Here is a 15,785-nt window from a genome sequence, read left to right on the forward strand (position 1 = left end):
AGAGCAGTCGGGGTGGGGACACTGACATTTCAGAGGGAGTCCAAACCTCCCTTGAAAGTGTCAGATGTTCTTTATGTGCCAGAGATGAGGAAGAACCTCATATCCGTCTCAGCTTTGGAGGACAGAGGATATGAGGTACTGTTCAGGGGAGGACAGGTGTTGATGTATCCCAGGGGCACTCCAGCTGATTCAGCTAGAGTGATAGGTGTACGCCATGCAAAGGTGTACAAGTTTGCATTCCAGCCCCTTTTGGCATTAAGCAGTAGTACCGACAGCAGAGCTAGCAGTTCTGAGCTGTGTGAGATTTGGCACCGCAGGATGGGACACATGTATCATGGAGCCTTGAGGACATTGCGGGAGATCACTACAGGTGTGCCAGATTTCAGTACTGATCACTTTGATACTTGCAGAGGTTGTGCGATGGGCAAGTTTGCCAAATCCCCTTTTCCTAGCAGTGACAGCAGAGCGACTGGGATACTTGATTTGATTCATTCTGATGTGAGCGGTCGGATGTCTCATGTTTCCTTGAGTGGATATGAGTACTATGTTTTATTCATTGATGATCACTCCAGGAGGACCTGGATTTATTTCTTGAAGACCAAGAGTGAGGTCTTCAAGCGGTTTCAGGAGTTCAGAGCTCTTGTGGAGACACAGACAGGTCGAAAGATCAAGTCCCTGAGGTCGGATAATGGAGGAGAGTACACCCTTGGAGAGTTTGTTGACTATTGTGTGGAGGCAGGCATTAGGAGGGAGTTCACTGTTCCTTACAACCCCCAGCAGAACAGGGTTGCGGAGAGGAAGAACAGATCCATCATAGGGGCTGCCAAAGCCATGTTACATGATCAGGGGTTGCCATTGTTCTTGTGGGCAGAGGCCTGCAACACAGCTGTTTACTTGCAGAACAGGAGTCCGCATCGTGCCTTGGGGCACATGACTCCGGAGGAGGCTTTCTCTGGGAAGAAGCCTGATATTGGTCATCTTCATATCTTTGGATGCATTACATACTCCTATATACCCAAGGAGAAGAGGACCAAACTAGAGCCCACCGCAGATAAGGGTATCTTTGTGGGCTACAGTGAGACCTCAAAGGCCTTTCGGATTTACATTCCTGCACAGAGGAGAGTTGTTGTCAGACGGGATGTGAAGTTCGAGGAGGACAGGGCCTTTAAGAGGTCACGGGAGTTAGAGTATCTGGATCAGCCAGACCCTCAGCAGCAGTTGAGTCAGTCGCAGGGATCCAGTGGGCAGGGATCAGGAGGATCCGGAGGTACATCTATGAGGATGTCAGGTCCATCAGTGAGCAGTGGCTCGCCGAGCCAGAGGGGTGGTGCTCCGGGCAGCATGCAGAGCAGTTCACTAGGGAGTCCACTGATGGACAGTTCACACGGTACCTCAGCTTCTACAGGTTCAGGTGCAGGCAGGAGGACAGCAGACAGACAGTCAGGAGTTCAGGCTACTGATGGTGATGAGGAGGAGGAGTTTCATTCTCCTATGGGAGAAGCATGCTCAGGGAATAGGAAGCCCAAGTGGCTTCAAGACACCTTGAGAGATGCCACATCTGTTGCTGAGCCGAAGAGGCCGGTCAGAGAGAGTAGACCACCTGAGAGGTTTTGTAGCTATATGGCGATGGTTACCAGCATCCTTGACTCTGAACCTTCTAGCTATGAGGAGGCAGCTAGCCAGCAGGTCTGGAGAGAGGCCATGCAGGAGGAGTATTCTTCTATCATGAAGAATGATGTTTGGGAGGTGGTGCCGAGGCCTGAAGGCAAATCCGTGGTTACTTCCAGATGGCTTTACAAGGTAAAGCATGCTGCAGATGGCAGCATTGAGAAATTCAAAGCGAAGTTTGTGGCTAGAGGGCTCTCCCAGGTAGAGGGAGTTGATTATGAGGAGACCTTCGCTCCCGTAGCTCGATATACTTCGATCCGCTCCATTATATCGATAGCAGCAGAGATGGGTTGGAAGATCCACCAGATGGATGTGAAGACCGCATTTCTCAATGGCTTCATACAGGAGGAGGTGTACATTGAGCAGCCACAGGGCTTTGAGGTGCATGGGAAGGAGTCCCATGTGTGCAGACTGAAGAAGGCCCTTTATGGCCTGAAGCAAGCTCCCAGAGCTTGGTACTCCAGGATAGATACATACTTGCAGGGGATGGGTTTCACAAAGAGTGAGGCAGATCCGAACCTTTACTTTATTGTGATTGGTGAGGAGCCTCTCATTCTGGTGCTGTATGTGGATGACTTGGTCATTACAGGAGCAGAGAGACTCATAGAGCACTGCAAGAGAGATCTTGCGGCGGAGTTTGAGATGAAGGACATCGGCTTGATGCATTACTTTTTGGGTTTGGAGGTGTGGCAAGAGGAGGGGCATTTCTTCCTGGGGCAGGGGAAGTATATTGTGGACATCCTTAGCAAATTCCACATGGAGGATTGTAGACCCATGTCGACACCGATGATCACCAACTGGAAGAAGCTTCATGCTTCAGATTCCGAGTTGGTGGATCCCACATTGTACAGGCAGCTGATTGGTTCCTTGATGTATTTGGTCAACACTAGACCAGATATCTGTTTTGCAGTCAACACGATGAGTCAGTTTATGTGTGAGCCTAGGAAGGTTCACTGGGTGGCTGCAAAACACATTTTGCGGTACTTGCAGGGGACAGTGGATTATGGTCTGGACTACAGGCAGGGAGATGGAGTGAGATTGGCAGGATACACTGATTCTGATTGGGCAGGTTGTGCTTCTGATAGGAAGAGCACTTCAGGGTGCTGTTTTGGGTTGGGTTCAGCAGTAGTGTCATGGTTCAGCCGGAAGCAGCAGTCAGTAGCACTGAGTTCAGCGGAAGCAGAGTATATGGCAGCCAGTCTAGCTAGTTGTGAGGCCATCTGGCTTCGCAAGATGTTGTTTGGCTTATTTGGTCAGCCGTTGAGACCTTCAGTGATTTACTGTGATAATCAGAGTTGCATTAAACTCACGGAGAATCCAGTATTTCATGACAGATCAAAGCATATCGAGATCAGATATCATTTCATCAGAGACTATGTTCAGAAGGGAGCTGTGAAGCTTGAGTATATTTCCACTGATGAGCAGGTTGCAGATATTCTTACCAAAGCCTTACCACGGGGCAAGCATGTCTACTTCAGAGACAAGATGGGTGTGGTGAGGAACACCTTCCTCGGTAAGAGGGAGTGTTGAAATCTGGTACCGGAGGACAGGTGGTTCCCTAAGGCTTTGATCTTTGGCCTAGGGAAAAGTGTCCAAAAGAGTTTAATTTTTCTCCTAAAGTAACTTTATAATTTTTATAAAGTTAAATATAATTTAAAAGTGACTTTAAGTGATAAAGTTACTAAGTCTAATTTTAAAGTGACTTTTATAAAGTCAATGAAAAATTAGAAAGTAAAAGTGACTTTGGAAATAAATGACTAAGTGGGTCTTTATTAAAGTGGGGTGAATTAAAAAATAGAAAGTGAGATTTAAATGAGCATTTAATCTCAGCCATTGATCTAAATCTATTTCAGCCATTGGATTTAGGGATCACCCAAAAGTCACTTAGGGTTGGGTTAAGGAAGGAAAAGGAGGAAAAGATCATTCATTCTTTCATGAGCAGATTGAGAGAGAGAGAGAGCAAGAGAGCAAGGGAGATTTCTGGACAAGGAGGAGAAGGAGGCAGCAGCTTGGCACACATACCAAGGCAGTGTTTAAGCAAATCCTTACAGCTGAATGTGCAAGCAGTAAAAGGCAGATTTTTGCTGAGCAAACAGTAAAACGCAGATTTGTTTTTGCACAGAAATTGAGGCAGTTGATTTTCTACACAAAAATCGAGGTCCGTACAGTCTGTCTGTACCGTCCGTACAGCCTGTCCGTACAGTCCGTACAGCCATCTGTACCGTCCGTACAGTGGCCGTACAGCATTGTGTTGCTGTTTGGAAATTTCTGGTGGGCTGTGAGGCTCAGAAATCGAGATAAGTTGTAAATTTGCTTGCTAATTTTTGCTGATTTTTGCTAAAAATTTCTCACTGTAAAAAGGCAATTTTCATAAATAAAGAAGAGCTCTCAAACTGGTTTTCCCCAAGAGTTGTAGGGGGTTTTTCCAGGGTCAAGTTGACCAAAAATCTCAGTGTTTAAATGTGTTTTAATGGCTGTTTATTACTGCTGATTTTTATTTCTGCAATTTCCAGCATTCTGTAAAATTTCCAGAATTTGTGTTTTCAGCAAATTTATTTTTTCCAGCTTGTTAAATGTATGGTTATGGGAAAGGGCATTTAACTATATGGGATAAATAAGGAGAAACTGAAAACCGGGGTGGGAAAACAGAAATTTCTATGAAGTCCCTAAAAGTCACAACAATCTCATGTCATCATGAGCTCCATGAGTCATCTCCAACCAACATCTGCCTCAGCTCTCCATGTAGTAGGAATGCTCCATAGTCTGCCCACAACTCCATCCAAGTTCATGGCCTCGTTGTACAAGAGTGCACAACCTCTCCATCAACTCATAAGTAACAAGTCTCCATGTCACACTAGCAAATCCATCTGCACAACATCCCTGCCTTGGCACTCTTCCTTGGATGTCCATGACACCTCTACAAGTGCTCCCGCATAATGTCCCTGCATAAGACTGCCATGCTCCATGCCTCCAACCTGATGTCCATGACTAAGTTGCCCATGTAGTCCAACCAAGTAGACTCATCACAACCATCGGTCATCCTCATCCAAGTCTACAATCTTCGGTCTAGTGAACTCGGTCACCCAACCATATCATCATCATGTCATGAGTCCCTTCCATCATAGCTCCTCCACCAAAGTGTCCACCAAGACTATCTCTTGGTCTCGGCCATGAGAAGTCCACCCAAGCATCATCACAAGTGTGTGCCCTCCTCAATATGTCCATGAGTCATGCCGGGCACTTAGCCATTCTCCATGTGGCTAAAGCATGACCCAATCCTCCACAACGATCATCATGTTCCTCCCTTGTCAAGGGCCTTTGTACCTTCTACCATAAGGTCACAAGCAGCCCCAACAAGTCCTGCAACAATCGACAATCCTTGCTTCTCCATACAAGGTTCCATCCTAGTCATCCATGGCGAGATCCTCCCTAGCATAGGCAAACTGGCTTTGCCCTTTCCTGCACACGGTCCATCTCCCAAATGCCCAAATGAAACACAAGTATCATCACTTACTTCATCATCATGAGGCTCTTCCATGTGAGTGACCTCATCCATACATGTTGACAAACTGCACGATCCTGGTTCAACTTGATCATCCTCAAGTTCATCCTCCATCATGGTCATGTTTGCAACATCTTCAACTATCACGGCTTCCTCTTCCTTGCTGGCACAATCTGCAACTTCACCTTGCTCCATTGCCCAACCGAGTTGAAGAAGCTCTTCCTCAGCTTCAGCCTTCCTCTTCAAGGCTAGGAGATGCCTCACTTCAAGAGCTAGGCAATCCCACTTCTTTTGGTTCAATTTTTGTCTTATCTTGAGCTCCTTGAGTTCTGCTTCAATCAAGTCTGCTTCCTCTGCAAGTCGAAGAGCTTCCTCTCTATTCTCATCAGAAATCCCTTCCTTAACCAAGGCACGAAGAGCATCCCTTGTTTCAAACAACCTTTTGCCACATTCTACAAATCCTTGTTTTACTCTTTCTGACTCTTCAAGTAGACTTCCTTCGAATTCTTCGAAGGATGCATAACCCAATTTCTGCAAGATAGACATCTTTACCAAGTCACCTGCAACCTGAACCAGCCCTTGTTCCACTTCGTGTGAAACGGTTTCCTTCACCTGCAAGTACCCTTGTCACTGTCACGAGCAACCTTTGCTCACCAGCTCCGACCGAGCTCTGATACCAACTGTCACGCCCCTACACCTGCGGTAGTCTTCCAACCGCTTGTAGCGAGGTGCGGCACCACCGAACGCTTTCTTTTTAACAATACTAACATTCGTGGACTACGCCTACTCCAACATTAACATACTTAGTTTGTGTTTTGCAACCAAGTAAAAGCATTATCCTTTATACTTTAATGAAGCCCATACTCATTCATTATCCATATGCAATTAACCGAGAACAACAACAATTGCAAACAAGTATAAAGGGGAGGGGCAACTCCCCGTAATGTGAGTCTGCCCGACAATTTTATTAAGAATATCAGATTACAATACAACAGTGTGTCTTGGCTGAACCAAGTCTCACGCTTAACCAATTTTTACAAAAGACAGGCCCCCTACCTTTTACAACATGTTCTGCACCCTTGCACGAAGGGAGGTGCTCACCCGAGCCACCCAAGACCCTTTGCCAAGTCCTGCATAAAACCGTACACTAAAACCTCCTCAACCCGTGGCACACTTGCCAACCTTCCACCAAGATAACCTGCGCAATTTTCCAAGTCTAATGCGCATGAGATGTGCGCATCTCCTCACCCAAAACTACGCACCTTCTTGTCTTATGCGAAGGCTTTATGAGTGAAGTCTTCGTTGACCAAATGAGCTCTCCTCACGTTCATTTATATGCATCTTCATGTGGGTTTACATGGGGGTGTCAGCCCCTTGGCCGACCCCACAACTACGCCCACAAAGCTTCATTAACAAGTCGGCCACGCCCTCACGCAGCCTCCTTCCAAGTCGAGTATAAACCACGCTCTTCATTTCGTTATTTTTCCAAGTGTCGCATATGTATCAGCCTTCGTCGCATTTTCGTCGCATGTGGAGCGCCCGCTCGTCGCAAGTTCGCACGCCCGTCACACCAACGCGCCCCCGCCGTGCCCGTGCGCCCATCACACCCGACGCCCAACCGCCCAAGTTTGCGAAGGCCTTACACTAGGGGACGCATTGGATCTTATGCAGGATTGCAGGTGGTCTCCATCTTGGGTTTGGTCTCCCTATACGGGGTCCTAATCTTCCAGAGGGCTACATTGGCACATGTAGGGTGTGTGTTGAGAGCCATGGGCCTCCACAGCAATAGACAGCACTCCATGGATCCCCGAGGATGGTCAGAGATGCTCGAGATACTCCCATTGGACGAGGAAGATGCACCTGGTTCATCTTTGCCTAGCCGACCCCACAAATATATCATGCACTTGGCAACTGACCCCAGACTTGTAGGACGATGTGGCATCCCCTACACCATCATCAAAGCCCTTGCAAACGATCTACAGGCATATTCGATTCATTTGGAAACCCATGAGGTTATTGTTGTGCCCCCACACCCATTGGGAGCACCACAGGTTTATTGTTTGGAGAACAAGGGGCCAACCCCTTGTCCATCACCTTTTGAGGGTCCTACTCTTCATTATGGCACCCATGGACCTCATTAGGCCTCTTAAAGGGTCGTACGACATGCATAGATTATTATTTGACCTCTTGAGAGGCTTATTCTTGCATTTATGAGTTAGTTTGCTGGGTTTGTCACCAAAAGTTAGATTATTAGAACATTATTTTATTTTGGGGGCTTATGTAGGCCAAGGAGGCTAATTCGAACTCCTCATTAGTTTATAAATACAAGTGAGATGAGTTCATTTGCTCATCATCACTTTGGATTCGATCTTTTCTCTCTCTTGATAATTTCACACTTTTTCTAGAGGATGAATTGGAGCTTTATGGATGAATTTTGATGTGGATATTGGTCTATCTGACCTTGGAGCTTCTCTTTTGTCAATTGTGGATGGTTGGATATATTTTGTTGCGTGTAAGTACATGCTTTTAATGTTATTCTTGTTTTACTTTGTCATATACATCGGACTGGGATTTTCGCTATTTTTAGGGCTAATTGCTGCATGCATTTACTACTTTAAATTGTGGAATTTTGTCTCTACTATAGAATCTCTCAATGTATGGGCCATGTAATGTGAATGAAATCTCCTAGGGGTAATTCTCTCAACGAATTGACCTTGATAAGCCATCTCCTTTTCACATTGAAGTATAAAAGCTGCAAGATTGCTTCTCTTTGACCTAGAAGGCTAGTGAAGTAGTCTTGAGGCCTCCTTGACTAAGAACCAAAGGTCCTCACTCATATTCAACATATACTCCATTCTCCCAAGACTAAGGCACTGATCTACCAAGCGGTGGTCACCTAAAATCATATTTTTCACCTTTTTCCAAGTCTAGACAAGGTGGGTCACCTAGGGCATCATTTTCCCGACAAACTACCCATCCAAAAAGTTCAATCTCTTAGGGTCTCCTGTATTGGTGTTTCCTCAAGACCTCCTCCAAATTTGAGGCCATTCTGACGATGGAGTTGTGAGAAAAGCCAAGCCCTAGCTTCGAGATCAAACTTTGCCCTAACATCCCCAAAGGCTAGTACCTTATTGGATCAATTCAAACCTTTAAGTGGATATTCTTTCTTTGATCCATTTCCATACCTTGTCCAGGTTAGGGATAATCATTGGTTGCCATACTCTTCTCCCCTACCCTAGACTGGGTCCACTTGGTCCCGTGTGGTCCCGTTCCTTTGAAAAGACAATTCTTCAAGAACCATCCGGGATACCAATTTCAATAAGGATTTTAGGGATTGGGAAATTCCTTCATAAGTCATATCCCATAAACCTAACCCTCAAATCCTCCCTTCCTTTCCCTAGAAGACATTGTACCTTGCTTAGAAAGCAAGCAAGCTCTATCTTTCTAACTCTTCTGGGAAAGGGATTATTTGGGTCACTCCACATCCTTTCATTGACTTATCCTTCATCAATGACTCCATAATATATCGGGTCTCCTCCCATCGGTGAAAGTCTGTAAAAAGTAGAGAGCCTTAGCCAAGGTGACAGTGGGCTAAGTCTCCATTTCTTGCCCTTGGTCTAGCATTCGCCCCTTTAGGGCCCCTACTAGTTTGAGCAATAACAGACCCTAGTAAATCCCGACTTGTACCTGCAAAATTGAACCCTTTTGTCAAGTAAGGGTAGACCGAGTGGTTGAGGCAGGTTGTTAATTCCCTCACCACCCGTGTTCGATTCCCTAAAATGGCATGTTAAGCATGTTATGATGAGCCTAGAAGAATAGGTGGCCCCAGGGAGTTTACTCTATTCATGGTCAATACGAGATGTCTCGATTCTTGCTAAGCCATATATTCCTAGTATATTTGGCTTGTAGGCAAATGGATATACTCTTGGTGTTATAGTGGCAACCAAAAGGTTTGATTCTGGGCCTTGCCTAGATTACTCCAACAAGTTACCGATCCACCATGGTAAAAAAAAAAAACAATTCAGCCCTCCTAGTCGTATATCCTGCTCACTAGAATTCTCGACCTGTCCAAGGAAATTTGACCTCCAAGTCTCAACCCTCCTGCTGGAAGTTGAGGGCCTCTCTCATAGTCTTGGCCTGCTCAAGATTTTCACCCTCTCTCTCCCCTCCAAGTCTCAGCCCCTTTCAGAAATCTCGGCCCTCACACAAATTCTCCTTCCGAAAATCAGCTACACACTTTTCCTCTTTCTCCTCAGTCACTCAAGCCTCTCACTCATGAGAAAATTGCTTCCTCAACCAAATAATGTGTCTTCATCCTCTCCCTTAAGTTTTCTTTATAATTTCAAATTGAGCAAAATCCCTAACCCTCAATCTCCAAAGTGATAGACGGCTAGGATTAAATCCTAACCCACTTAGATCAATGGCTGAGATTAGATCTAAGTCACTTAAATAATTAAATATTTATCCTTAGAAATTTGCTCAATTAGCCAACATTAATTAATTAAATTAATTAATGTGTTTTTCCTAAGTTAGACTTAGGAAAGAAATCATATTACTTGCTCCTCTCGAACAACCACCTAAAGAGAACTTATTCTCCTGTGTGCTAGACACAAGCCTGTGCAGAAGACCTTCCGATGCAATAAAATCAATGTGGATGTGATGCTGAAGCTTGTTGGAATGTTGGAAAAAGGTGACTACAACTTGCAAAACTATGGGCAGCCATTTGATCAAATTGGAAAGGGGATTACAAAGTCAAATGCATCCTAGACCTAATTTCCAGCCAAGAAGGAATGTTGGATGTGATGGAAATAGCAGAATTGAAGAGCCAAGGTTGTCTGTCCCACTGGAGGTTACAAATATGATGGAAGATGAAGAACCATGGTGTAGACCTTGCAATGGTCCTCATCCGAAAGAGCAAATGCCAAGGCTTCAGGTCCTTGACCATGCCTACTAAAAGCACTCCTGATGAAGGTAACCCTGATAATACAAATGATATTAATTATATGGATGATGATGATTTTGCTTATGCTATGAATGATAGAGTCTTCACCATGCCTTGAGAATATATGGCTGAAATAAAAGTAGGAGTCTACAAACTGACAAACTGCAGGGCATGTCTGGATAGAAACCATCTCCTCAAAAAATCATGGCCATTACAGAAAATTTGAAAGCATATGGTCACAGAAATGAGCAAATAGGGCAAGGAACCAGCAAACTTGTATTGCATTAAATCGAAGAAAGAGGAGGAAAGGCTAGCAGATTTTATAACACTAAAGGAGATAATGGAGGAGGTCCAATTGCTAAATCAAAACCTCTCTTAGAACCAAATCGGCAAGAGAAACAGCCCCAACAATGATACAAAAGTATCCAGATTGATTCATTTATTTCCGGGATTGTTCATGACTTTCTAAAAGTTCCAGAACCCTCTGTTGGAATTCATGAAAATTCCTGCTTATAGATAAAAGGTAAAAAAGATATTGGGGTTGGACGAAAATGAAAACAAACCATGAAATGTCAAGGGAGGAATGGGGCTCACTTTCTTTTCAATTTTTCTTTATTGGTTAATGGTTTGTTGCTTCATAATTGCATGTTGGACCCTGGTGCTCCCACCAATGTGATGTCTGTCAAAGTCATAAATCAATTAGGGCTTTAGATTACCGTGTATACCATAGATTCTAGAGAAATCAAGCTTCGTATATTATTAAAAATCTCTAGATCAAACAAGCAGCTTATCCTAATATTTCCATGTCAATGGATATAGTTGTAATTGATGTACCAGATACGCCCCCCCTTAGAAGGTCCAGGACATTTTTATTTGTGGGTTAAAGGAAGGAAAATCTGTGGTGAAGTATCCTATCTTTTGTTGTTATTTTTAAGAGTTTCTCTGAAAGTGTTTACACCATGCTTGGGGTGCTTCATGAGATTTGGCATACATGGTGTATATTCAACCACTAGACAATCCAAGATGGATTGGCATGGGAGAGATAGTCCTTCATGGATTTGCATAGTTGAGATAGATCGCTTAGTGGATAGTTGAGCTCAGATGGTTGTTGGCTCACTGTTTTTCCCTTGAGCGTTGGACTTCTTTTGACAATTTGGCGGATACCCTTCGATGGGACCTCATGAAGGATCCACCTGCTTGGAGAGCACACTTTATAGGATGAGCAGCATTGTCCAACTTGGAGGAAGGCATCCAGCCCTAATTGGCATGCAGTGGCTTGGCTTCCTATTTGAAGGGTTGGAGATGGCTCGAAGACACTTAGGACTTCCACGAAAGCCTTGGAGGGGCATCTATCCCAGTGGAATACATTGCTTAGAAGGATTGATGGAGTCCGTGGAGGCTTGTGATGGAGGGATGTGGACTTGCCTTACATAGCTACATCATCTCGGAGCTATTATTGTACACAACATCACATGGAGAATGACACATGTACTTTAGAATGTAGCATCTCACTTGTGTTTACCTACAAGTGCTCATTGTAGGTTGCTTATAAGGGTTAAGGCCCACTTTGTTTTGTTGGCCTCCCTTACCTCTTATAATAAGGGAAAGAGAGAATCTTTCCTTTCATATATATTCATTCACTCACTTATATTCACTCTTGTGACAAGATGTGACCTATAGACGACACGACGGTCTTGGAGGGGCAGCTATCCCAGTGGCATACATTGCTTAGAAGGACTGATGGAGTCCGTGGAGGCTTGTGATGGAGGGATGTGGACTTGCCTTACATAGCTACATCATCTTGGAGCTATTTTTGTACACAACATCACATGGAGAATGACACATGTACTTTAGAATGTAGCATCTCACTTGTGTTTACCTACAAGTGCTCATTGTAGGTTGCTTATAAGGGTTAAGGCCCACTTTGGTTTGTTGGCCTCCCTTACCTCTCATAATAAGGGAAAGAGAGAGTCTTTCCTTTCATATATGTTCATTCACTCTTGTGATGAGATGTGACATATAGACGAGTGCACACTAGCCTCTCTCTCTAGTGTCTTCACATGTGCTCTCTCTCTCTCTCTTTAGTTGCTTGGGTTTCTTGGTCTTCTTAGAGTATCTTGGAGGTCTATGGTTAGGGTTTATCCCTTGAAGATTCAAGATTAGAGTTTTGAAATAAAACCCTAGGGTGGAATCATGAAGAAGAAGAGGAGGAAAGGAGGTCATGCCTTGAAGGATGTGTTGGAATGATACTTGCATATTGGCACTTCTCTCTTGCCAAGGTTTTGTTGATTTTCCCTAGCTAGGGTCTGGAGAACTAGGAGGATTTGTACCAACCTCAAGAGAAGGATATGGTACGTACATATACTTCACCTTGAGCATATTAATGAAGTTTTCAGCTGTCCAAAACTTGTGCCATATCCATTTTCAAATATATATGCTCTAACATATAGAGAGTTGATTTAAGGCTGTTGTGCTGCTATTATTACCACTGTAAAAGAGTATTTTCAGATCTATTTCTTGGTTGATAAGTTGCCCTAAAAGGGTTGGAACTTATCCCTTTGGTTGGTATATTTTCTCCTTGAATTGCCACAAAGTTTGGGCTGATTGGAAGTGAAACATTGTACTTTTTTTGCTGCTGTTTTGTACCTTGTTTTACAGCCACCCTGAGGCTAGGGCTAATATCTGAGAAACCTTCAAGGTTGAAAGTGAACTTCATGTTTTGCATTGAATTTTGTATTCTGAGAAATTTTCACATTTATTGGGAACGTAGACTACAATGATGCTTGGGATGCCGTGTCAAATTATGTTGGGACATCTCTATTTTCATATCTGTTCATACATGTTTTGGTAGACTGTTTTGAGGTTAGAGAAAGGTGTTTTGGACAGGTGTCCATGCCCTCTTCGTTCTTTGATGTAATCAAGACGTAATGAAGATTAAGACTGTTGTTCACTCTATTTGATGACTGCTGTTGTTCACTTACTTTATTAGTTACAACATATGCTGGTTGGTTTGGGCTGGTTATGAAATGGCATCCTAATTAGCTTTATCGTATAGTTCCATGCATCAAGGTGGTTGATTTAACTGGCAATGTTCATATATAACATAACTTATTGATTTCTCCTTTGCATTACAAGCTTCTTCACCAAATAATGCTTTTACTCCGTTTCCCTAAAGAACAAAGCACTCAGTCTTGCGTGTCTTCTCACTCTTTTATCTGAAAAATCCAAACATAAACTACATTCTACAAATCTGATTTTATTAACAACTTTGCAAAGAGAAGATTCGTAGTCTTATTATGGAATTCCTCCCTTGTGATAAAGAAGAGTTGGCCTAAAACGAAAGAAGTGGCCACTAAGGTGGCAGTAGGTGGCACTTCTAAGTTGCCAAGTAGAGTTGTAAGTAGTTCTTGAAGACACATGAGGTATAGACCAATTGGTTTGTGTAGGGATTAGTCCCCATCAGATCTCACGTTCAAACCTTATGGGAAGGGGTTGAGGATGGAAGCCACCTTTGGGGAAAATAAACTCACATGAAACATCCAAGCTTCACTGACCTTCGCACAATCGTAGTAAAAGAATCCCACTGGTGGACAGATCGTTTTTCCATTCAACATTAAGGCTAACCTTGAAGTGAGATCTTAAGGACATTCTATTTGAAAAAGTAGGAAGTTGATTCTACATTTGGGCCATTAGAACCTGGTTTCCATGAAAATTAAGAATCTAAATTATTTTCTGGTAATTAAAACATAGCTGCAAGAAGGAAATGGCATCTTGTCCACAACAAATTTTCACGTTTTTCGTTCACTAGAATCTTTTTATGAAAACCTCCCCAATCTCAAAATCAGATATCAAAACCTCATTAATCTTCCCTTGGACGTTTATGACCACTTCTAATAAGCTCAAAGTAGAACATCTTTAAGCATCTCATAAAAGACATGAATTTCTAAGTGAGTTTCCAAATGTGAAACAGTTTAGGATACATCTCTAAACCACATGATGATTGATGTTATAAGAGGTTTAGACTGCGATTTCTAAATCTATCAACATAAACCTATTAAAGTACTAGAGTGAAAAGTATTGTACCATATTGATCTTTGGACAACTTCTAGATTAGGTTAGATAAAAGATCGTTTCACAAAGTATAACATATATCTTTCAAACCTAACATGTTTATTTAAGAAACATAATCTACAATATTTTGAGATTTATTAGATATTTGTGTTGGGATAGATGAATATCATTCTCTTGTGTTGACCCTAGACCGAAGGAAGACTTGCCTTTCTTCAAACCACTAAACATACTGTCAACTTTTTGGACCATTATATTTCAATATAAATTAATTATTTCAACTTTTAATGATGGCTATTATTGGGATAAAAAGTTTACATAAATGTCAATAAAACCTTAAAAAAAAATAACATAGTTTAACATTATTTTCAAAATAAGATAAGGTTAACCACTCTTATCAAGGCCTACCATATAATCTTCCCTTTTTCCTCAAATAAAAACCATGTTTTATTTTTACCATGCTTTTCAAATTTGTTCCCTGGATCAATCTGAATGAAAAATTCAACCATTTGGCGTTAGAGAGCACTGAATGCGACTTACATGAGCTTTAGTGCGGTGTGCAGCATTGAGAATGGCAGAGGCATTCAAGTAACTGGAGCGTGCAGAAGCGGGCCCAATGTAAACAGCTTCGTCCGCCTGTTCTACATGAAGGGCATTCTTGTCTACCTCGCTGTACACGGCCACCGTCTTTATTCCAAGATTCCTTGCGCTCCTGATGACGCGGCAGGCTATTTCCCCTCTATTTGCGATCAAAATCTTTTCAATCGGCGGGCTGGAGGGTGAGGCCGTGCTACTGCTGGTGCTGGGCCTCGTGAGCGGCGGAAATTTCTTCAGAGGAAATCTTCTTGCAGCGATCCTTGCAATCCCCATTGCAATTACGGTTCGCCCTCTTCTCCTCTCGCCCTTCTCTAGCTGTGTTTCTTCCTCTGCAGTTTGATTCCTCTCACTGGCATGGATAAGCTATCCGGATCGGCGAAATTACATATTAATATTCTCAAACAGTTTATAAGGGAAGTCATGCATGATAGATTCCGTGATTATCACGTAGAGAAATTCAGCTTTGTCACTGGCAAACAACCATGATTTTTATATTAAACTAATTTTAATATTAATTAAAAATGAAGTTGATAATGGTGACGGTGTTCCTGCGTCTAACGAAGAAACATTGAGAGTGTGAATATGAGTGTCTGAATTGCTATAAATTTGGTTGTAATTTAGGAAAAACATTACATCGGGATTAAAATATATATATATATTTTTGTTGGGGGATGATTATATATTTATATATTATTTTAAATAAATAGTAAATTGATTTATAATTTTATTCTAAAAATTATTTATATTATAATATATTGATTTTATTATTAATATAATAAAATAAATTTTAACAAACTTCATTTTCAAAACATATTAAAATTTTATTATTTCTATTAATAATTATATGAATGTATTTAACAAAATAGTGGAATTTTAATATATAAAAATAAATTTTTATGTAAAATATTAATGTCTTTATAAAATAAATTTATCTTTAAAAACTAAACATTTTCCAAATCGAGTCGAGTTAGAGTATAAAAAAGTTAAACATTCCCCAAATCAAATCGA

General features: G+C 42.4%; 1 protein-coding gene across 2 annotated transcripts in view; it reads right to left on the reverse strand.

Annotated features, from left to right (window-relative positions):
- Nucleotides 1-15,316, reverse strand: part of MCCA (methylcrotonyl-CoA carboxylase alpha chain) — a 388,726-nt gene extending 373,410 nt beyond the window's left edge. Inside the window, exon 1 of one of the 2 annotated variants that reach the window (XM_089395890.1) lies at nt 14,721-15,314. In XM_089395890.1, the coding sequence (XP_089252016.1) occupies nt 14,721-15,050 (330 nt within the window). In that variant the 5' untranslated portion in view covers nt 15,051-15,314. Of the gene's footprint in view, nt 1-14,720 lie in introns of both variants that reach the window. The other variant, XM_089395892.1, reaches the window with a different exon arrangement.
- Nucleotides 15,317-15,785: the final 469 nt, after the last annotated feature.

Source organism: Pinus tabuliformis, chromosome 1_2, assembly GCF_031772625.1.
Source record: "Pinus tabuliformis cultivar Carrire ecotype Pingquan chromosome 1_2, CPIR1, whole genome shotgun sequence".
NCBI classification, from domain to species: domain Eukaryota; kingdom Viridiplantae; phylum Streptophyta; class Pinopsida; order Pinales; family Pinaceae; genus Pinus; species Pinus tabuliformis.